At 34.6% G+C, this 22,762-nt stretch overlaps 1 protein-coding gene across 6 annotated transcripts in view; it reads left to right on the top strand.

The window, feature by feature from the left end:
- Tasp1 (taspase 1) overlaps window positions 1-22,762 on the top strand; it is a 319,195-nt gene that overhangs the window by 169,059 nt on the left and 127,374 nt on the right. For all 6 annotated transcript variants that reach the window (XR_007107125.1, XM_047540631.1, XM_047540628.1 and 3 more), the window contains one exon: window positions 7,321-7,431. Coding sequence is in view for 5 of the 6 variants with exons in the window: in XM_047540631.1 (XP_047396587.1) it covers window positions 7,321-7,431 (111 nt within the window). In the remaining variant the exon portion in view is untranslated. The remainder of the gene's footprint in view (window positions 1-7,320; window positions 7,432-22,762) is intronic.

Raw genomic sequence — 22,762 nt, 5'->3', positions numbered from 1 at the left:
TAAAATGTCTACATGTGACAAATCTGTAGCCATCATCATACTAATGGGGAAGAATGAAAGCATTTCCTCTAAAATCAAGAACAAGTCAAGGGTGTCCACTTTCTTCCCTTTAATATGTAGTACTTGAAATTTTAACCAGAATAATTAAGCAAGAGAAGAAAAAAAAAAGTAATACAAAGGAGGAAATCAAATCATTCTTGTTTGCTGATGAAAGTAGAAGAGGGACTATTAGGGAAGGGGAAGGAACTGGGTTGAAGGGGAGAGAATAGAGGGCAAGAAAGGGTAGAAGGAAGAGTAGACACGATCAAAGTATGATTAATGCATACATAGAAATGTCACAGTGAAACTGATTTGTACAATTAATATGCATTAATAATTATAATAAAATGCAGTAGTAGTGTTAAAAATTTAGGGGCACCATCATAGATAAAAATTTATTTCATGGAGTGCATTCAATAAAAGAAGAAAAAAATCAACAAATAAACGACCTAACACTACAGCTCAAAGCCCTAGAAAAAGAAGAACAGAGCAACACCAAAAGTAGTAGAAGACAGGAAAAAGTTAAAATCAGAGCTGAAATCAATGAAATTGAAACAAAAGAAACAATAGAAAAAGTTGACAAAATAAATAGTTGGTTCTTTGAAAAAATAAACAAAATTGATAAACCCTTAGCCACACTAACAAAGAGAAGGAGAGAGAAAGCTCAAATTACTAAAATTCGGAATGAACAAGGAATTATCACAACAGACATGAGTGAAATACAAAACATTAGAAGCTATTTTGAAAATTTCTACTCCAACAAAATAGAAAACCTCAAAGACATTAACAGGTTTCTAGAGACATGAATTACCTAAACTGAACCAGGAGGACATACACAATTTAAATAGATCAGTTTCAAGTAATGAAATAGAAGTAGTCTTCAAAAACCTACCAACAAAGAAAAGTCCAGGACCAGATGGAATACAAGCAACAATAGGTGTTGGCAAGGATGTGGGGAAAAAGGTACACTGATACGTTGCTGGTGGGGCTGCAAATTAGTGCAGCCACTCTGGAAAGCAGTGTGGAGATTCCTTAGAAAACTTGGAATGGACCCACCATTTGACCCAGCTATCCCACTTCTTGGTCTATACCCAAAGGACTTAAAATCAGCATACTACAGAGATACAGACACATCAATGTTCATAACTGCTCAAGTCACAATAGCCAGATTGTGGAACCAACCCTAGATATGCCCTTCAATTGATGAATGGATAAAGAAACTGTGGTATATATATACAATGGAATATTACTCAGCCATAAATAATGATAAAATTATGGCATTTGCAGGCAAATAGATGAAATTGGAGAATATCATGCTAAGTGAGATAAGTGAATCTCAAAAAAACCAAAGGACGAATGATCTCGCTTATAAGCAGATGATGACACATAATGGGGGATGGAAGTAGGGTACGAATGGAGGAAGGAAGGACTGTATAGAGGGAAAAGAGGGGTGGGAGGAGTGGGGGGGAAGGAAAAAAATAACAATGAGTCAAAAAATATTACCCTATGTAAATGTATGATTACACAAATGGTATGCCTCTACTTCATGTACTAATAGAGAAACAAGATGTATCCCATTTGTTTACAATAAAAATAAATTTAAAAAAAATCTAGAAAAGCAACCAAAAAGCTTTTCTGACCACCCTAAAATAAACTTTATTTTCCTATTAAAAAAAAAAAAAAAAGAATACATGTCTACTGGGGGAGGTTGTCTCTGTTTTTTAAATCTGCCTTTGTCCATTTGTCCCTAATGCTCTAATTACAATATTGTAATTTAGATAACTAAATTTAATTAATCAAGAACAGAAAACAATACCCTTTCATTAATTGTGTTGGCTCTCAAAATGAATTTTGGGCAAATTCCAATGTTGATAAAGAAAAGGAAAGGAGTGGCTCAAGACTTGGGAGGAGGGCAGTACTGTGTGGTAACCACAGACTTTCTCTGACCTGAAGGATTAGATGAAGGGTTTTCACAACTTACTTTTGTTGAATTTGTTTTTTTTGGTATGTTTTAGTTTCTTTGAAATAAATTCTAATCTGTGAAAATATTGCATTCACAAAACTGAAAAATTTCCCATTCATGTTGATACTTGTTTGGACAGTGAAAACTTTTGTAGTTTGGTTACACCCTCTCAAAAAAATTGGCAATCATGATAAAAATGAACCAACATCAAATATTTAATATATGTGCTATGTGGCCAGTACTGAGATTCAGGTATTTTTATGTTAAATTATAACCAATCTATTTTTATATTATAAGTAATTATGAAATTCTGAAGTATATCTTAATCACATCCTAGTTTTTAAGAGATGATACCTCTAGGTAGTAATTATAAAATTGTTTGTTTTTTGGTTATTATTTCTCAAAATAAGAAAAAATGGAAAAGCCGGAGTTGTTTTTGATATAATACTATGTTTTTGAGAAACACTAAATGTGTGTTGGTGAGCTCTAACCTTTGGACTTGACTATATTAGACATCTTCACCACTTACTCTATCTCTTTATAAAACTCTTTATGTTTTCCTCTTGTACATAATAGGTTCCAGGTTTGATAACCATGGGGACACACTGTGAAGACTGAAATCATGTGTGTTCTATCACTTTTAAGGCAACCCTCTCTTTAATTTCACAAGACAGGCTTGAAAACCAGAAGTAACCCAACTCCAAAATTGGCAGTAAATCCTCTGACAGGGAAAAGGTGACGTACTGTGTAATAAATTCCTTTGTTGAAAAAGAGATGTTGCAATACTGGAAACTGAAGTACCAAATGTTTCCTTTTAAATTTGGAAAGGCCTTTCTTCATTACTTATCTGTCCCAATGGACTTCTAACAGGGGATGTGTTGAAAGAGTTTTCAGATGCCCGCTAGCCACAGTGAGAGTGAATGGCAGCATTTATAAGATGACATAAATACTTCAAAATCATCAGTGATCCTTGGAGACGTGTGGTGTGCCAGTGGTACTTACTGAATGTGGTCTTTTGTTGCTGCTGATCCTGAGCTCTTGTGTGCAGCCACCTGGGAATGTGGATTGTTCTCTCCTATGAATGCAACTTCACTATTTTCCCCTTTGGGGCTCTCAGAATTGAGGTTAGAGTGGTTTGTAGAAGAAATAGTCTGCCAAGGGAAAGAAAGATCTGTGAGATTATGAATTATTCTTTAAAATTCTAATCTCATTTTGAGGTCCTATGGAGGAATTATATCATACTTCTTAACCATTTCAACACTAAATTAAAATCTTGACACATTAGGACCTTCCTTTTGATTTTTATTTTGTAATAGTGTGACTGATGTAACCACTGATGTTACTATGACATGAAATAAAGATAAAAAAGATTGAAAATGATTAATGAAGATAAATGTTAGCCAAAGGTTGCTAATTTTTATGTTTCTCTATCCTTATTACAAAAGCTTTTTAGTTTATTATTTTTACCATTTAGACCTAAACATAATTCGACATTATGATTTTACTGAGCTGTTCCATTACCTATATTTAAATGTCTTAATTTGAAGGTTCTGTCATTAGAGCTGAAGTAGAAAGACAATTCCTGGTGAAGGTCAGGTGAGGTAAAGCCCCATGGTTTCTGTTCACATTTGCTATTACCAACTCATGCCTTCCAGATACCAGTAAAGCGAATGGACCACATCCACATGCAGATCCTGCTTCTCCCCTTCCTGTTTTGTCTTAAGAGAAAATATTGTGAATTCAAGACTGTCACATTAAAGTTGTCACATTAAACCTGTTAGAAATAAACATGCCTGCCAATTACTCTAGTATAGAGTAGGAGCTCAATAACAGACTGGTGAATGAATGCATAGGGAAGAAATGAAGGTCAGACACACATTTTGGAGACTGACAAGTACCAGACAAGTGTCCATAGCCAACCTTTGTCCTAGACTACTAGCCAGATAGAAAGAATGTGGAGAAATACCTCTAGTAGTTATTCTGTAGATTTCCTAGGATTTCCTATGTAAACAATTATATCATCTGCAAATAGGAACTGTTTTATTTCTTCCTTTTAATCTTTATGACTTTTATTTATTTTTTTGGCTTACTACAGTGGCTCCAATCTTAAGTGTATTGTTGAAGAGAAGTGATGAAGCAGGTGGCATTGCCCTGTTTCTGATCTTAGGAAGAAACAAATCATTAAATATGATGTTATCTGTGGGAGATTTTCAGATGCTCTTTATTTTTGGAAATTAGTACTTCAATTTAGAGACTTGTTCAGATTCGAGTATAATTGTTGTGGACAAGACTATACAGGTTCAATTATGTAGACACATAATGCCAGTTTGTATCTTTTTATAGTATTAGCAGTCATTAATATTTGTTGCCTATATAAACTATTACATTACAGGTTACAAATACTTATATTCTAATTCTGTTGATTTCTGCTTCATGTATTACCTGGGATACTTCTGTAGAGAAAATTTTCTTTTGTAAACTCTTTGGTTACCTGGCTATGTAGTTCCTATAGGAAGGACAGAGAAATGCTTGATTATTTTCTTTCATTTAACAGTTTTCAGAATGGTCAATCGGTTCTATAACATTCTCCAAGATAACTAAGGTTTTTAAAAACACAAGTTATGAATTTGCTGTCTGTGTCAATACATTAGTTTGTCATTCTAACAATTGTGTACTTTTCTAAGTTCTTTAAGAATTTGGTATTCATCACTTTTTCTCTAGATTTGTTGTCAGGTCTTTGTCACATGTATAATCCATGTTTCCTGCTAGTATCTAAGAATATAAACATACTTCACTCTATATAAATAAAGACAAAAGAGGATGTAATGAAAAATTTCTAATATCTGTGAATAAAGAATGTAATTATTTGTCTTTGAGTTACACTTCAACTCTTTGTTAACATATTTTAACAAACTTTGGAATTTTGTGGGTTTAAAACCACAGAAGTCATTTTCTTTGCTTGAAATCTGTAGGAGAACAAACTTTTGGTATCTTGGCTGTTATGTTAAAAGTAATATATTTCAGAGAACATAAGTCATAATTTTAAGATTTTCTTAGTAAAAGTCAATAATTGGAAAACTCTATATATTCCTGTATAACAACAGGGGAAAAGTGTCTCCATGACACACATTGTGTAATTTTATGTAATGTTAACTTCATGTGGTTTAGCTGTTTGACTTGAGGCATGTGTACATAACCTTCTGAACATTCATTTAACTTATAATATTCCAATTTCCTAACAATTATTATTGTCTTAAAGTATAACATTTCACTATTCAACATCAAATATGTGCACAAAGGGAATTAAAATTTGTGGAGTTTCATGAGCTTAGCACAATATCTCTACATAGTTAAGTGTCAAACATGGTTTTTTTTTTTCTGTTAGCTTTATTGTCATCTTTTTCTTGCTTATAAAAATAATATTGGAAAAATTAACAAAATTGCAATTGCTATTTCTTACTCATAGTTATATATTAAATTACATATTAGATCTTCATATAATGTACATATTCACAAAGAAATATTTAGATATTTAAGTATGTTTGCATTTACACTTTTATCAAAAAATGCAGGCATTTTTTTTCTGGCAAAATATCAGATGATTTTTAAAAAACCTTTGCACTTTTATGAATTGTTGGTATTTTTGGCAATGAGTATATGTGGTGTTTATGCATAATATGCACACGTGTGCATTTGTGTGTGTATATATAGGGAAGGGGATAAAGGAAGAGAAGGAGAGTAGAGGTGTATATATGAAAAGAAAACTTGAAATGAAAGGCTTAACAATTACAGATAATATTTCTTAGGGAGATCTGTTGTTGGTGCCTAAAGTCCATCACAATACATCCTCTCTAAAGACAGAACTAAGTATCATATCAGTTTGTTTTATTTATGAAATTAATAATTTTTAGCCATTTTTTAAAAAGAGATTGCATCATTTAACAATCTTAGTGTGCATTTCTTTTTGATTGGTAAGACCCCCTCCCTCACTTACATTAGTGTGTGTGTGTGTGTGTGTGTGTGTGTGTGCGCGTGTCAGGGGGTGGTGGCACATATGTGCAGATCAGTGGGTTAGATACATTGTCCCTGGTCCAATTTGGAAATCTGAGTGGATCTTGGAAATACTCTTTCTTTTACTGTGATTTTTTTTAAAAGATAGAGTTGAGATATAGTTCTATTATAGTCTTCCTTCATGCTCAGATCATTTGTTGCCCTTGTTAGGTGAATTAGTGGAGGATTTATTTTTCTAATACACTAACACAATAGTTTGGACAGGAATCATTTTTAATGGAAAAACACTTTAAAAGAAAAAAAACTTTGTAAAGATCTTATTGCATCTTCTGCTCTTGTTTGAGTAAGAGAACACTGATATTTTAATTAGTGAAATTTTGTATGTAAGATGTGTCTTCCAAGTGGTGTTCAGTATTTTTAAAAAAATCTTGCTCCCCCAGTGTTTTTCAAAGTAAACTTTTAAAAGTTTGTATTTTTAGGAGTAAGAAAGGCTCTTTTTTCATAAATCTTTAATTAGAACTCAATCTATAAATTAAAGTTCTTTTGTCTCTACTTTAACAGATAGAAACTGTAATGGAATTCTAGGCAGCATCCGCCAGTCCCCCAACCAGCCCTATATCTGCCCTTACTTAGGTGTCTGAATGGTCCAAATTCATCTCAGGATTAAAATGTACTTTTTTTCTTTAGAAGTACAGAGAGAACCCTGGAAAGCAATGTAAATCACTGTAAGAAAGTGAGAAAAGTGCTCTTCTATTACATCTTCTCTATCGCTGTTGATGTGTGATAGCATTGCAGTGAAAAGTAGGTGGGTGTGGGAGTCAGACTACCCCAGCTGCCTAGATTTCTCCCCTATACCCTGGCAAGTGGGGTTTTAGAGGGAAAATGGCTGATGGCCATAGTGACCATTTACTGACTATGAGACAAAGGCCAACTGAATGCAAACAAATAAAGAAATATATAAAATAGGATCATTTGTAGTCACCCAATAGTGGGAATGAGACAAAACTCTAGGAAATTTCTAGATGGAAAATTTGCATTCCTGTATTAAGCAAATTATTCCTATGGGAAGGGTTTTCCTTACAATTTCCTTTGTTTTCTTCTGAAATTACACAGTCATGTGTTTCTTCAGTTTCTGCTGATTCTCATTACTGAAATTACCAGATTGCTCATAGATGTCATTTCATCCCTCAGTTATTCTGCAACATAACTACTTCTTAAGTGGTGCACAAGGTTTTAGTGCTAGTGAGACAAGCAGGGTGTTCAATACTACTTTTCCTTAACTGTGTTCGTTTCCTTGGACTTTCCAGGATGTGGAGAGCATCTTGTGCGCACCATACTGGCTAGAGAATGTTCACACGCTTTACAAGCTGAAGATGCTCACCAAGCTCTGTTGGAGACTATGCAAAACAAGTTTATCAGTAAGTATAATGTTTAGAAATGATATTTTTTTCTAGGAGACTATTAGAGAACAAAAAAGGGATCAGGCAGAATGGGAAGGGAAGGGTAATGGGGAAGGGGAAGGATATGATCAGAATATGTTATATGCATGTACAAGTATGCTACAGTGAGACCCATTATTCTATATAATTAAAATCCACTAATTAAAAAAAAGAAAAAATGACATCCTTCTAAATATGGAGCATTTCTCTAAGCTATAAGCATCATGAATCAGGTATCCTATTTATATCTCTCAACTTAGCTCAGGGCCTAGCACAGTTAGATCTTTAGTTAATATTGGCCATGAATGGAACTTCCACCACAATAGTTACTACAGCACAAGTTCTGCTATATAACTAATTTAATGCTCAACCTATGAGACATTGTCTTGGGTTAGAATGATATGTGGTAGAGAAAAATTCCAAAGGAAAATGTGAGACAATCACTTTTAAAATTTTTTGTAATACAATTGACACTTGTTAAAGTCAGTGTTGTACTTCTGCATCTACTGCTTCTATGTACAGTTGCATGGGGTCAAAATGAAATCCTCCCTGGACACCATTTGCCATGACATGTAACTGGGTGTGCAACTTCATCTGTCTTTTTCTAATCTGTAGAAAGGTTTTACATAGCTTAGTCATGGCTCTGTATGTTAACTGTTACTTTTAATTAAAATCATTTAACTTAGTCTGATTTTCCCATCATTGAACATTAGCTTAATACTTTGCAAAGGTCTGTAAGAGTTACATAAGAAATGTAAAGCACAGTTAAAAATAAGTCAGAGTAGTACATTATGAACACGTAAATTTGTGAGAAAGTGTCATAGGGTTAAGCCTGGAGGCTATAGGAAACTAAAACAGGATATAAGAAGATGTTAATTATGTGGTAAGGATATAATAGACAAAAGTATAGGAAGAATTACCCCCAAAGGACTTGTAGACTAGAGACTTTTATTCATTTTTATTTTTATTTTCACTTATTTATTTTGGTACTGGGAATAGAAACCAGGAGTGCTTCACCACTGAGCTACATCCCCAGTCCTTTTTATTTTTTATTTTTGAGTCAGGGTCTCACTAAGTTGTTGAGGCTGGCCTCTTGCTTCAGTTTCCCAAGTTACTGGCATTAAAGGTGTGTAACACCACTGGGCTTAGTCTGACTAGTGACTTTTAAAATGACTCTAGAACCCTCTGGGTTGAGTGGGCAAAGACGGGAAATGAGCATGAACACAGACACAGCAATGTGATTAGGCCTGTGAGGTTGGGATGCTACATGATTCTATCAGAGGCTAAGAGCAGGGATGGATTAAACACAGGGGAGGCCAGATCATGAAGGCCCTTAACATTTGGGGGAAGGAGTTTATCCTTAATCTGACAGAAATGAAAGAACCTGTAAGTGTTCTTGAAATGACAAATTAAATGGTGTTCTTAAGAAGGGTTTTTAGAGTAGATCTGAGGTTGCCCAAAATCTTCTGTATGCACAAGAGACATTAGGGGTTGAGAATGGTCCAGGAATAGAAAAGACATGGTAGTTCTTAAGGAAAGCATCAGTGCAGAAAGTGGAAATATTGATGGACTTAGATTTTGAGATTAGGTGAATGTGGCATTCCTGGTCCAATCAGGAGACAGGAACTATCCAATAAATTAAGCAAGTGAAATTTAACATAAAAATTATTATGATAAAGTGTAACCATAAGTTATAAGGAAACTCTCTTTGGTGTCCTAGGGCTGAGAGAGTATCCATGGAAGGACATACTTAAAGATCTCATTGGAGAAGTCGTGGTTTGGCCACTAACTAGCAGAGAACTTTGCTGGTTGGGCTAGGCTGAGATTGTCTGGAGTCAAGTAATAGGTCACCCTCTGAAGTGCAGATAGGGGAGCAGATGATTAGCAGTGGGTGATGATGTGCAGTTGGAGCCCTGCTCTATCAAGGACTAAGGTTTCTTGGCTTCCATATTGAGAAGGCTGTGGAAAGGTTATTATTGAACCCAGGTTGCAAGGTTACAGAGGGATCACATCATGAACACATGAGTGACACAGGCTTTGTTAGATGTGCACATACCCACACTGCCAACCTGACCTCTTATCCCCAGCCCAGACTGGAAATTGCAGAAAGGATACATAAGTTTTTATTTTCTCTAATTAGGTTTTGACTCCTTAACTTATACACATATAAATATTTATACAAATATTTGTACTTGTATTTATTATTTTTGTATTTATATTTTATTTCCCTTTTAACTGGTGTCACCTGGGTTGCAGGGAACTTTTGTGTAGCATGGTGCTGTGGGAGGAACAGTTTGGTTTATAGTCACCCTCTTCTGACTCTTGGCCTGCTGAGATGTGACTTGCATTCCACCTTTTGGGCTTTGCCCTCTATTACCATTGAATTCACTGTTATGTTCATGGTCTTATTGCAGCTTCTGGCCTCCTCAGTATACAAGTACTGACAGGAAATGCTAAGATAACAGGTATCCTTCCCAGGTGCCAGCTCCCTCTTAGCCTTTTCAGTGGCCCATGGTCACAGAGTCAGGCAGTCCTAAAATTCTGAGACAGTCTGTGGGTAGTATTTTAGTTAGCTTTTTTGCTGCTAACTATTTTAGAGGAGGAAGAGTTTATTTGGTAGCTCACAGTTTCAGAGATCTCAGTCCATAGACAGCCAGCTCCATTACTCAGGACTTGAGGTGAGGCAGAACATCATGCAGAAGAGTGTGGTGAAGAAAAGTGACTTACATGATCAGGAAGCAGAGTCTCCACAGGGAAGATATAAAATGTGTATCCCAAAGGCATAACCCCAATGACCCACCTCCTCCAGTTACCATCCAGCTAGTCCCTATCAGGGAATTAATTCACTGATTGGGTTAAGGCTCCCATAACCTAATAATTTCACCTCTAAATCTCTTGCATTGCCTCACACATGAGCTTGTGGGGGACACCTAATATCCAAACCATAAATGATAACGAGGTCCTCATTGCCTAGGCACATTGGTGACTTTTTCTCCTTTACTCCTAGAGAATCTTGCTGGCATGGTGATGGAGAACTTTCCTACCAGCCTTTCTGTTTTAAGTCCTCATCTGGGAAGTAGAGCACAGATCTCTTTAGTTGTTGGGTCCTCCAAATCTACCTATGGCTACTTTTCGTCTCCTCTTTTTCTGTACTCCTGTCAACTTGGGAAGAAGGACAGAGACCCTTACCGGTGACCAATCTTTTCCTCTAGTCTTGCCACAAATGTTCTGTGTCTAGCCATACCTGCCTCCCCACCCCAGGATACTTGTGGGTACCTGGTTAGGCAAGTATTTCTCCAAACTATTGATTTTGCCAAAATTTATCTTTTACCTACTAAAAACACATCTTATTCCAAAACTGTCTCAATGTAGAATTTACAAAAATCCACTAAGAAGCTCAAAGGATAAAACTCAGTTCAAATAGATAAATGGTGGGATAAATGAAAGGTTTGCAGGTGTGGGGATGAAACCCAAGTTACTTTATCAGAATCATAAGCATTGTTGTCCATTATTGTTTAATGAAGTATCATGCTGTGTTTAAATAGGTACATTATCTAGGCCACAAAGAGAAAGAAAAATGTATTATGTCAGGAAAGGATTAGATATATTTATATGAAGGAAAAACTGTGATTAACTATAGAAAAAATATTGTAGCATGAAGGGAATTTGTAAAGGCACCTTCTTACAATTATTTGTGCTGAGGTTTCAGTGGCTGTAGAATATATATGAGATTGCCTGAAAACAACTGAATAATGGTATTAACTATATATATGATAATAAGTGCTGCTCAATGGCAAATATGAACCTAGAGGTATATTATGAACAGGACTATAATCATGTTATTAAATCCTCAAATGTATTAGAATCAGACTTAGATCTTATTGTTTATTTAACAATTTAATCATTGTTATCATCATTTAATATTATTTTAAAGAAAACCAAATTCTTGGCTTTAATAATGTGATTTACGTAGTTTGTTATTTAGTTATACAGATATAATAGATGTATGCTCAGGACATCAAGGAGAAAGAATATCAAGAGTTGAAAGCTAGATGCTCATGAAAAGTGTGTTTCTTAGAAATCCTGTGCTGGTTGTTTAATTGTAGCACGTGGCCGTTTTGTGCTTTTTAATAATGACCAGAGGACTTTGCTGAATCTAAAACCACAGATTTGATAGTTAGTTGCACTTCTCTGGGTTTGGGTCCTTCTGAGAAGTTCCTGAACTTTACTCTTTTCTGTTGCTTTGTTATATTTTCTTTTATTTAGCTCTTTTAAATTGCTTTTAGAGTTGGGCTGTAGTATTTTATTTTGCCTTTGGGACCCAGTATCTAATGCATATTGAATCCCACTTTTAAAAAGTTTAGACTCATGGTAAGGGGCAAGAAACTTCAGAGCTCACCTAATAGACACCCTGTTCCTTTAATATTTAAAGAAATTTGTTTTACAAGAGTTTAATGACTTGCCCCAAATCATCTTGTTAGCCTGTGGGGGATCTTTCTGTAAAATGATGGTAAAATACAGAAGAATAATATCCTGGGGTCAGGACAGCTGGGTTCCACTGTCAACTCAGTGTCTGACTCATTGGATAGAGCAAGTTACTTAAGTTCTTTTCTTTTATTTTTTTAAAGCATGATCATTGGATGAGGAAAAGTTTCCAAATTCCTTGACTATGCTGAATTCTATTAATTCTTTACTGGATTTAGCTCATAACTGTGAAGTTCTTTTTAATCAGATGATTTGGAAATGGGATTGGAAAATGAAAATTTTCAGTAACCTCTTGGGAAGCACAAATGATATTTACAGAATACTTGGAATGAGATAAATTACATTTACTAGATGCCTGGACTAAGAGCAAGGGGGTTGAGTTCTTTCCTCTTTTAACACACTGGTGGTGTAATTAGTTATCTAAAACAGACAAGGCTCTTTGGTCTCAGTTTCCTCATGTGTAAAGTGAGGGGCAGATCTGGATGGTCTCTAAAATTCCTTGGAGCTCTCAAATTCTATTTGATCCTTGAAGTAGTTTACAGGTCAGTCTAAACTACCTGTAAAAGTTCAGTTGTAAATCAAATTAGTCATTAATTTAAATTATAAATTAAAGCTGTTGATGGTGATCTCAAGCTTCTATTTGAAGTGATTTGCTTGAAATTCTCTCAGGTAGTGAATGAGATAAACTAGTAGCCACTTTATGGATTTTATGGAAACCATGATATTCTTCCTTTTTTGCTTCAATTTTTTCTTCTAGGAAAGATTTGTATAAATGATGTATCTAGAGATTCTTATTGCAATGTATATGTAGGGAAAAAAACTTATATAATACAGTTACATACCCACTTTCCTTTCGTCTGAATCTCATTCTTTTCCAGAAAGAACTGTTGCTGTCAATTTGATATGCATCTCTATAGTCTGTCTTCTCTATCATCTTTTAAAATGATGGTATAGAAGAGATTTCTAGTACTGTTGGAAACATACTTTTCACTTAAAATATCTGGATGTTCTTAATATGTCAGTATATATAGATTTATAGCTGAGTGTTCCATAGTCTCATAATTTAGTCATTCCTCTATATAAAGAACTTTAAGTTGTCCATAATTTTTTTTTATTATTTTACTACTTATGAATTCTGAATTCTTATTTCTTTAGATTCTTTTAATTAAGCATTTCATGTGATTCTGTTGTCTCTCCTTGTTTAGCTTATTAGTTACACTTTTTTTTTTTTTAACAATTTTGCATGGTTGCCCTGGAGTTTGGGATGTATATTTACAAGTAATCTGAGTCTATTTTCCAATAACACCATACCACTTTACAAGCAGCGCAAGGACCTTATAGTAACAAAAATATTAATTCTTCTCACTTGTTCCTTAAATCATTGCATTCATTTTACTTACACATATGTGTATATTATCAAATACATTGTTGCTACTATTATTTTCAATAAATTATTATATATCTGATGAAGTATAACTAAGAAAACATGAAGGTTCTTCCTTTATCTTCTCTAATTTCTTTTTAAATTATCTTCCTTTCTTTATGTAGATTTGAGTTTCTGGTCTATATAATATTCTTCTCTTTCTGAAGAACTGTTTAACCTTGTTGCAGGTCTACAACAAATTTCCTTAGTTTTGTCATTTGAGAATACCTTTATTTCTTCTTCATTTTTGAAAGCTACTTTCATAAAATTCAGAATTCTCATTTGACCCCCTCAATACTTTAAATATTTTACTTGCATGGTGGCTAAGGAGATGTCAGTTATAATTAATTTCTTTCCTTCTTTGCTGGTAAGGTATTTTCTTCCTCTGACTTCTTTCAAGATTTTTTTTCTTATTTTTTATGTTCTGAAATTTATATGTAATATACCTCACTGTAGTTGTGGAAATTTATCCTGTCTGATGTATTTTGAGCTTCCTGTTTCTTTGATTTGCTGTCTGACATTAATTTGGGGAAATTCACAGATCTTATTGCTTTAAAATTTTTTGGTTCTTCTCTTATTCTTCTCTTTTCTGAATTCTCATTATGTGTATGTCACACCTTTTGTAGTTGTGACACTGTTCTTGGATGTTATGTTCTAGGGTCCCCCCTCCCCCATTCTTTTTTCTCTTTGCTTTTCAGTTTGGGAGATTTATTTCAAGATATTGTCCAGGTCAGGGATTATTTCCTCAGTTATATCTAGTCTATTAATGAGCCCACTGAAGTCATTCATCATTTTTGTTACAGTGGATTGAGCCCTAACATTTTTGATTCTTCTTAGGTTCTTTTCTTTTCCATTTCTTTGCTTACATTATACTTTAGCTTATATGTTGTCTAGATTTTTTTTCCTATAAGTGCCCTTAGCATTTTAATCATAGTTGTTTTAAATTCATATTCTGATAATTTCAGTATATTTGTCAATCTGAATCTGGTTTAGTGCTTGCTTACACTATCTTAAATGGTGATTTTTGCTTTTTGCTTGCTTTATAATTTTTTTGAAGAAATTAGAACATGGTACTGGGATGTAGCTCAGTGATACAGAGTGCTTGCCTAGCATGTATAAGACCCTGGGTTTGATCCTCAACAACACACACACATACATACACCCACAGAAAAGCAGGACATGATGTACTAGGTGAAGTTACTCCTGTAAATTGACCTTTAGTGGTGTAGTGGCAAGGTATCTGGAGAGGGAAAGCGTTTTATAGTCAGGTGATTATATCTCAGTCTTTTAATGAGTCTGTGCCTCTCAGCTGTGAAATTCACAAATGCTTTTCAATTAGCCTCCAACCCCCAATTGAGATAGGATGGATGGAAGTGGCTGAAGTTGGGTATTTCCTTTCCCTACATTGATCAGGCTCATAAAAAGTCTTAGCAGGTTAGGTTTTGGTAAATTAGTTTGTTAAGGACAAACCTTTTAAAGAAGGGGATATTATTTTATAATCAGCATTTTTACTGGAGTGAGGTGATATTTTATTGGAGTATTGATTTGTGTTTCACTGATAATTAGTAATGGTAGCATTTCTTTCGTATACTATTTAGCCATTTTCTTTTGGAAGTATCTATTTAGGTCTATTGCCCATTTAATTTTTTTTTCTTTTTAGTTATACATGACAGTAGAATGTATTTTGACATATCATACATACATGAGTATAACTTCCCATTCCTGTGGTTGTACATGATATGGAGTTACATTGGTTATGTATTCATATATGAACATAGGAAAGTTATGTCTGATTCATTCTACTGTCTTTCCCATTCCCATTCCCCACCCTTCCCTTCACTCCCCTGTCCAAACTGGTGAATCTCTATTCCTCACTCTTCCCGCCTATTGAGTCAGAATCCACATATCAGAGAGAACATTTGGTTTGTTTGGATTGGCTTATTTCATTTAGCGTGAGTCTCCAGTTTTATCCATTTACTAGCAAATATCATAATTTCATTATTCTTCATGGCTGAGTAATATTCCATTGTGTGTATATACACCACATTTTCTTTATCCATTCATCTGTTGAAGGGTACCTAGGTTGGTTCCATAGCTTAGCTTTTGTGAATTGAGCTGCTATAAACATTGATGTGAGTATGTCATTGTAGGATGCTGATTTTAAGTCCTTTGGGTATAGACCCAGGAGAGGGGAAAGCTGGGTCAAATGGTGGTTTTGTTCCAAGTTTTCTAAGGAATCTCCATACTGCTTTTCAGAGTGGTTGCACCAATTTGCAGTCCCACCAGCAATGTATAAGTGTGCCTTTTCTGCATATCATTGCCAACATTTATTGTTGCATGTATTCTTGATGATTTCCATACTGACTGAAGTGAGATGAAATCTCATTGTGGTTTTGGTTTGCATTTCTCTAATTGCTAGTGATGTTGAATATTTTTTCATATATTTGTTGACTGATCTTCTTTCTTCTTCTGTGAAGTGTCTGTTCAGTTCCTTTGCCCATTTATAGATTGGGTTGTTTGTTTTTTTGAGTTCTTTATATATCTTAGAGATTAATGCTCTATCTCAGATACAGGTGGCAAAGATTTTCTCCCATTCTGTAGGTTCCCTCTTCATTTTTATGATTGTTTCCTTTGCTGTGAAGATTTTTAGTTGGATACCATTCCATTTATTGATTCTTGCTTTTACTTCTTATGCTGTAGAAGACTTGTTGAGGAATTCGGTTTCTAAGCCAACATGATGGGAGAGTTGGGCCTACTTTTTCTTCTCTTAGAAGTAGGGCTCTGTTCTAATGCCTAAGTTCTTGATCCATTTCGAGTTGCATTTCATGTAGGATGAGAGATAGGGGTCTGATTTCATTTTGATACATAAATTTCCAGTTTGCTCAGCACCATTTGTTGAAACATCTTTTGTCCAATGTATGTTTTTGGCACTTTCGTCTAATATGAGATAACTGTGTTTATGTGGGTTTGTCTCTGTGTCTTCTATTCTGTACCATTGGTCTACATATCTGTTTTGGTGTCAATACCAGGCTGTTTTGCAGTGGCTCTCTAGTATAGTTTAAGTTCTGGTATTGTGATGCCTCCTGCTTCATTCTTGTTGCTAAGGATTGCTTTGGCTATTCTGGGTCTCTTATTTTTCCAAATGAATTTCATGGTTGCTTTTTCTAATTCTATGAAGAATGTTATTGGGATTTTAATAGGAATCACATTAAACCTGTGTAATGCTTTAGGTAGTATGGCCATTTTGACAATATTAATTCTGCCTATCTAAGAGCATGGGAGATCTTTCCATCTTCTAAGGTCTTCAATTTCTTTGTTTAGTGTTCTGTAGTTTTCACTGTAGAGGTCTTTCGCCTCTTTTGTTAGATTGAGTCCCAAATATTTTATTTTATTTGAAGTTATTGTGAATGGGGTGGTTTTCCTAATTTGTCTTGCAATAGATTCATCACTGATGTATAGAAATGCATTTGACTTATGGGTGTTAATTTTATATCCTGCTACTTTGCTGATTTCATTTATGAGTTCTAGAAGTTTTCTGGTGGAATTTTTTGGATCTTCTAAATATAGAATCATGTCATCAGCAAATAATGATAATTTGAATTCTTCTTTTCCTATTTCTGTCCCTTTAATTTCTTTTCTAATTGCCCTGGCTAGTGTTTCAAAGATGATCTTGAATAAAAGTGGTGAAAGAGGGTATCCTTGTCTTGTTCCAGTTTTTAGAGGGAATGCTTTCAGTTTTTCTCCATTTAGAATAATGTTGGCCTTGGGATTAGCATATATAGCTTTTATAATGTTGAGGTATGTTCCTACTATCTCTAGTTTTTCTAGTGTTTTGAACATGAAAGGGTGCTGTATTTTGTCAAATCTTTTTCTGCATCTCCTGAGATAATCGTGTGATTCTTATCTTTAAGCCTGTTGTTGTGGTGATTATGTTTATTGATTTCTGTATGTTGAACCAACCTCGCATCCCTGAGATAAACCCCACATGATCATGGTGCACTGTCTTTTAAATATGTTTTCGTATACGACTTTCCAGAAGTTTATTGGTAAGTTTTCATCTATGTTCATCAGGGATATTGGTCTGAAGTTTTCTTTCCTTAATGTTCTTTGTATGGTTTTGGTATTAGTGTGATACTAGCTTCATAGAATGAGTTCGAAAAGCTTCCCTCCTTTTCTATTCATGGGATAATTTGAGGATGATTGGTGTTAGTTCTTCTTTGAAGGTCTTCTAGAACTCTGCTGAGAATCCATCTGATCCTGGGCTTCTCTTAATTGGTAGTCTCTTGATGGCATTATGTATGTCATTGCTTGAAATTGATCTGTTTAAATTGTATATGTCCTTCTTTTTTTTTAGTTTGGAAGCATTTTAATAACATAAATATTATCTTCTTTTATTGTTATCATTTCATATTGAATGAAAAAATCATGCAGAAAGGAAAGCTTCACAGTTGCAATATTGAAACAGGATGTATTAAATTTATTCTTTTTAAGAGACTTCACAGATAATTTACTAAGCCATCAAAGCACACTATTCAGTTTTTTTAGTCTCTTTTTAATCAAGGCTGTGAAAACTGAGAATTGCTTAGTTTTTAAAAATTTCTTCTTAACAAAGTAAAAGAAATATTATGTATGTCTAAATATAATATAGATTTATAAATATATATTTGAAGCCCATATGTCCAAGTCTGCTCAATAAGAAAGTCAAAGTGCTTCCTGTGATATAGTTTGTAATAAAAATTCCAAGAAATGCTACTCAGTTTTGTGACTAAAAATATATTTTACAGGAAACCATTTTGTTAGAATGCTTGTTGCAGAAAACTACTATCTGTTCTCTCAGAGTTGAGTGGCATGTGTTTTTTTTTTTTTTTTTTGTTAGTGACTGGAGCTGTTCTTTTTTTTTTATTTATTTTTTTTATTATTGTACACAAATGGGATACATGTTGTTTCTCTATTTGTACATGGTGTAAAGGCATACCATTTGTGTAATCATAAATTTACATAGGGTAATGTTTGATTCATTCTGTTATTTTTTTCCCTTCCCCCCACCCCTCCCACCCCTCTTTTCCCTCTATACAGTCCTTCCTTCCTCCATTCTTGCCCCCTCCCTAAACCTAACTCTAACCCTAACACGAACTCTTCCCACCCCCCATTATGTGTCCTCATCCACTTATTAGCGATATCATTCTTCCTTTGGTTTTTTGAGATTGGCTTATCTCACTTAGCATGATATTCTCCAGTTTCATCCATTTGCCTGCAAATGCCATAATTTTATCATTCTTTATGGCTGAGTAATATTCCATTGTATATATATACCACATTTTCTTTATCCATTCATCAATTGAAGGACATCTAGGTTGGTTCCACAATCTGGCTATTGTGAACTGAGCAGCTATGAACATTGATGTGGCTGTATCTCTGTAATATGATGATTTTAAATCCTTTGGGTATAGGCCAAGGAGTGGGATAGCTGGGTCAAATGGTGGTTCCATTCCAAGTTTTCTAAGGAGTCTCCATAGTGCTTTCCAGAGTGGCTGCACTAATTTGCAGCTCCACCAGCAATGTATGAGTGTACCATTCTCCCCACATCCTCGCCAACACCTGTTGTTGCTTGTATTCTTGATAATCGCCATTCTAATTGGGGTGAGATGGAATCTTAGGGTGGTTTTGATTTGCATTTCTCTTATTACTAGAGATGTTGAACATTTTTCCATATGTTTGTTGATTGCTTGTAGATCTTCTTCTGTGAAGTGTCTATTCATTTCCTTAGCCCATTTGTCGATTGGATTACTTGCATTCTTGGTGGTTTTTTGAGTTCTTTATAGATTCTGGAGATTGGTGCTCTATCTGAAGTATGATTGGCAAAGATTTTCTCCCACTCTGTAGGCTCTTTCTTCGCATTGCTGATAGTTTCCTTTGCTGAGAGAAAGCTTTTTAGTTTGAATCTATCCCAGTTATTGATTTTTCCTTTTATTTCTTGTGCTATGGGAGTCCTGTTGAGGAAGTCTGGTCCTAAGCCGACATGTTGAAGCTCTGGACCTACTTTTTCTTCTATAAGATGCAAGGTCTCTGGTCTGATTCCGAGATCCTTAATCCATTTTGAGTTTAGTTTCGTGCATGGTGAGAGATATGGGTTTAGTTTCATTCTGTTGCATATGGATTTCCAATTCTCCCAGCACCATTTGTTGAAGAGGCTATCTTTTCTCCATTGCATATTTTTGGCCCCTTTGTCTAGTATGAGAAAATTGTATTTATTTGGGTTTGTGTCCATGTCCTCTATTCTGTACCATGATCCACCTTTCTATTTTGGTACCAATACCATGCCGTTTTTATTACTATTGCTTTGTAATAGAGATGAAGATCTGGTATTGCGATACCCCCTGCTTCACTCTTTCTGCCAAGGATTGCTTTAGCTATTCTGGGTTTTTTATTCTTCCAGATGAATTTCATAATTTCTTGCTCTATTTCTGTAAGGTACATCATTGGGATTTTAATTGGAATTGCATTGAATCTGTATAGCACTTTTGGTAGTATGGCCATTTTGACAATATTAATTCTTCCTATCCAAGAACATGGGAGATCTTTCCATCTTCTAAGGTGTTCTTTAATTTCTTTCTTTAGTGTTCTGTAGTTCTCATTGTAGAGGTCTTTCACCTCTTTTGTGAGATTGATTCCCAAGTAATTTATTTTTTTCGAAGCTATTGTGAATGGGGTAGTTTTCCTAATTTCTCTTTCTGAAGATTCATCGCTCATGTATAGAAATGCCTTAGATTTATGTGCATTGATCTTATATCCCGCTACTTTACTGAATTCACTTATGAGATCTAAAAGTTTTCTGGTGGAATTTCCTGGTTCCTCTAAGTATACAATCATATCATCAGCAAATAGGGATAGTTTGAGTTCTTCTTTTCCTATTCGTATCCCTTTAATTTCTTTGGTCTGTCTAATTGCTCTGGCTAGAGTTTCAAGGACGATATTGAATAGAAGTGGTGAAAGAGGGCATCCCTGCCTTGTTCCAGTTTTTAGAGGGAATGCTTTCAGTTTTTCACCATTTAGAATAAAATTAGCCATGGGCTTAGCGTAGATGGTCTTTACAATGTTAAGGAATGTTCCCACTATCCCTATTTTTTCTAGTGTTTTGAGCATGAAGGGGTGCTGTATTTTATCAAATGCTTTTTCTGCATCTATCGAAATAATCATGTGATTCTTGACTTTAAGTCTATTGATATGGTGAATGACATTTATTGATTTCCTGATGTTGAACCAACCTTGCATCCCTGGGATGAAACACACTTGATCATGGTGCACTATCTTTTTAATATGTTTTTGTATGCGATTTGCTAAAAGTTTGTGGAGAATTTTTGCGTCGATGTTCATTAAGGATATTGGTCTGAAATTTTCTTTCCTCGATGTGTCTCTGTCTGGTTTAGGTATCAGCGTAATATTGGCTTCATAGAATGAGTTTGGGAGGGTTCCCTCCTCTTCTATTTTATGGAATACTTTGAGAAGTATTGGAATGAGCTCTTCTTTAAAAGTTTTGTAGAACTCGGCTGAGAACCCATCTGGTCCTGGACTTTTCTTTGTTGGTAGGCTTTTGATGACTTCTTCTATTTCATTACTTGAAATTGGTCTATTTAAATTGTGTATGTCCTCCTCGTTCAGTTTAGGCAATTCATATGTCTCTAGAAACCTGTTGATGTCTTCGAAATTTTCTATTTTGTTGGAGTATAGATTTTCAAAATAGCTTCCAATTATGTTTTGTATTTCAGTCGTGTCTGTTGTGATATTTCCTTGTTCATTCCAAATTTTACTGATTTGGATTTTCTCTCGTCTTCTCTTTGTTAGTGTGGCTAAAGGTTTATCAATTTTGTTTATTTTTTCGAAGAACCAACTATTTATTTTGTCAATTTTTTGTATTGTTTATTTTGTTTCAATTTCGTTGATTTCGGCTCTGAGTTTGACTATTTCCTGTCTTCTACTACTTTTGGTGTTGGTCTGTTCTTCTTTTTCTAGGGCTTTGAGCTGTAGTGTTAGGTCATTTATTTTTTGAGTTTTACTTCTTTTATTAAATGCGCTCCATGAAATAAATTTTCCTCTAAGTACTGCTTTCATAGTGTCCCAGAGATTTTGATATGATGTTTCTTTGTTGTCATTGACCTCTAAGAATTTTTAAATTTCCTTCCTAATATCTTTTGTTATCCATTCATCATATAATAGCATATTGTTTAATCTCCAGGTGTTGGAGTAGTTTCTGTTTTTTACTCTTTCATTTATTTCTAACTTCAATCCATTGTGATCTGATAGAATACAAGGTAGTGTCTCTATCTTCTTGTATTTGCTGACATTAGCTTTGTGGCATAATATATGGTCTATTTTAGAGAAGGATCCATGTGCTGCTGAGAAGAAAGTGTATTCGCTCTTGGTTGGATGGTATATTCTGTAAATGTCTGTTAAGTCTAAATTATTGATTGTGTTTTTGAGATCTATGGTTTCTTTGTTCAATTTTTGTTTGGAAGATCTGTCCAGTGGTGAGAGAGGCGTGTTAAAATCACCTAGTATTATTGTGTTACGGTCTATTTGGTTTCTAAAATTGAGAAGGATTTGTTTAACATACATGGATGAGCCACTGTTTGGGGCATAGATGTTTATGATTGTTATATCTTGCTGATTTATGCTTCCCTTAAGCAGTATGCAATGTCCTTCTTTATCCCTTCTGACTAACATTGGCTTGAAGTCCACATTATCTGAAATGATGATGGATACTCCAGCTTTTTTGCTGAGTCCATGTGCATGGTATGTTTTTCCCCATCCTTTCACCTTTAGTCTATGGGTATCTCTTTCTATGAGGTGAGTCTCTTGCAGGCAACATGTTGTTGGATCTTTCTTTTTAATCCAATCCACCAGTCTATGTCTTTTGATTGATGAATTCAGGCCATTAACATTCATGGTTATTATTGAGATATGATTTGTATTCCCGGTCATTTGGTTCATATTTAAAATTTTATTTATTTATTTATTTATTTATTTATTTATTTTTTGACACATCTTGGTTTCTCTTTATTTGACAGTTCCTTTAGGATAATTGCTCCCTTTGCTGATTTGCTTCTTTGTTTTTTATTTTTTCCTCATGAAATATTTTGTTGAGAATGTTCTGTAATGCTGGTTTTCTTTTTGTAAATTCTTTTAGCTTTTGTTTATCATGGAAAGATTTTATTTCATCGTCAAACTTGAAGCTAAGTTTTGCTGGGTATAAGATTCTTGGTTGGCATCCATTTTCTTTCAGAGCTTGAAAAATGTTGTTCCAGGCCCTTCTAGCTTTTAGGGTCTGGATTGAAAAATCTGCTGATATCCGTATTGGTTTCCCCCTGAATGTAATTTGGTTCTTTTCTCTCACAGCCTTTAAAA

This window comes from Sciurus carolinensis, chromosome 2 (assembly GCF_902686445.1).
Source record: "Sciurus carolinensis chromosome 2, mSciCar1.2, whole genome shotgun sequence".
Lineage (NCBI taxonomy): Eukaryota > Metazoa > Chordata > Mammalia > Rodentia > Sciuridae > Sciurus > Sciurus carolinensis.
Note: the sequence above shows the minus strand (reverse complement) of the source record. Positions and strands in the feature narration are given on the sequence as shown.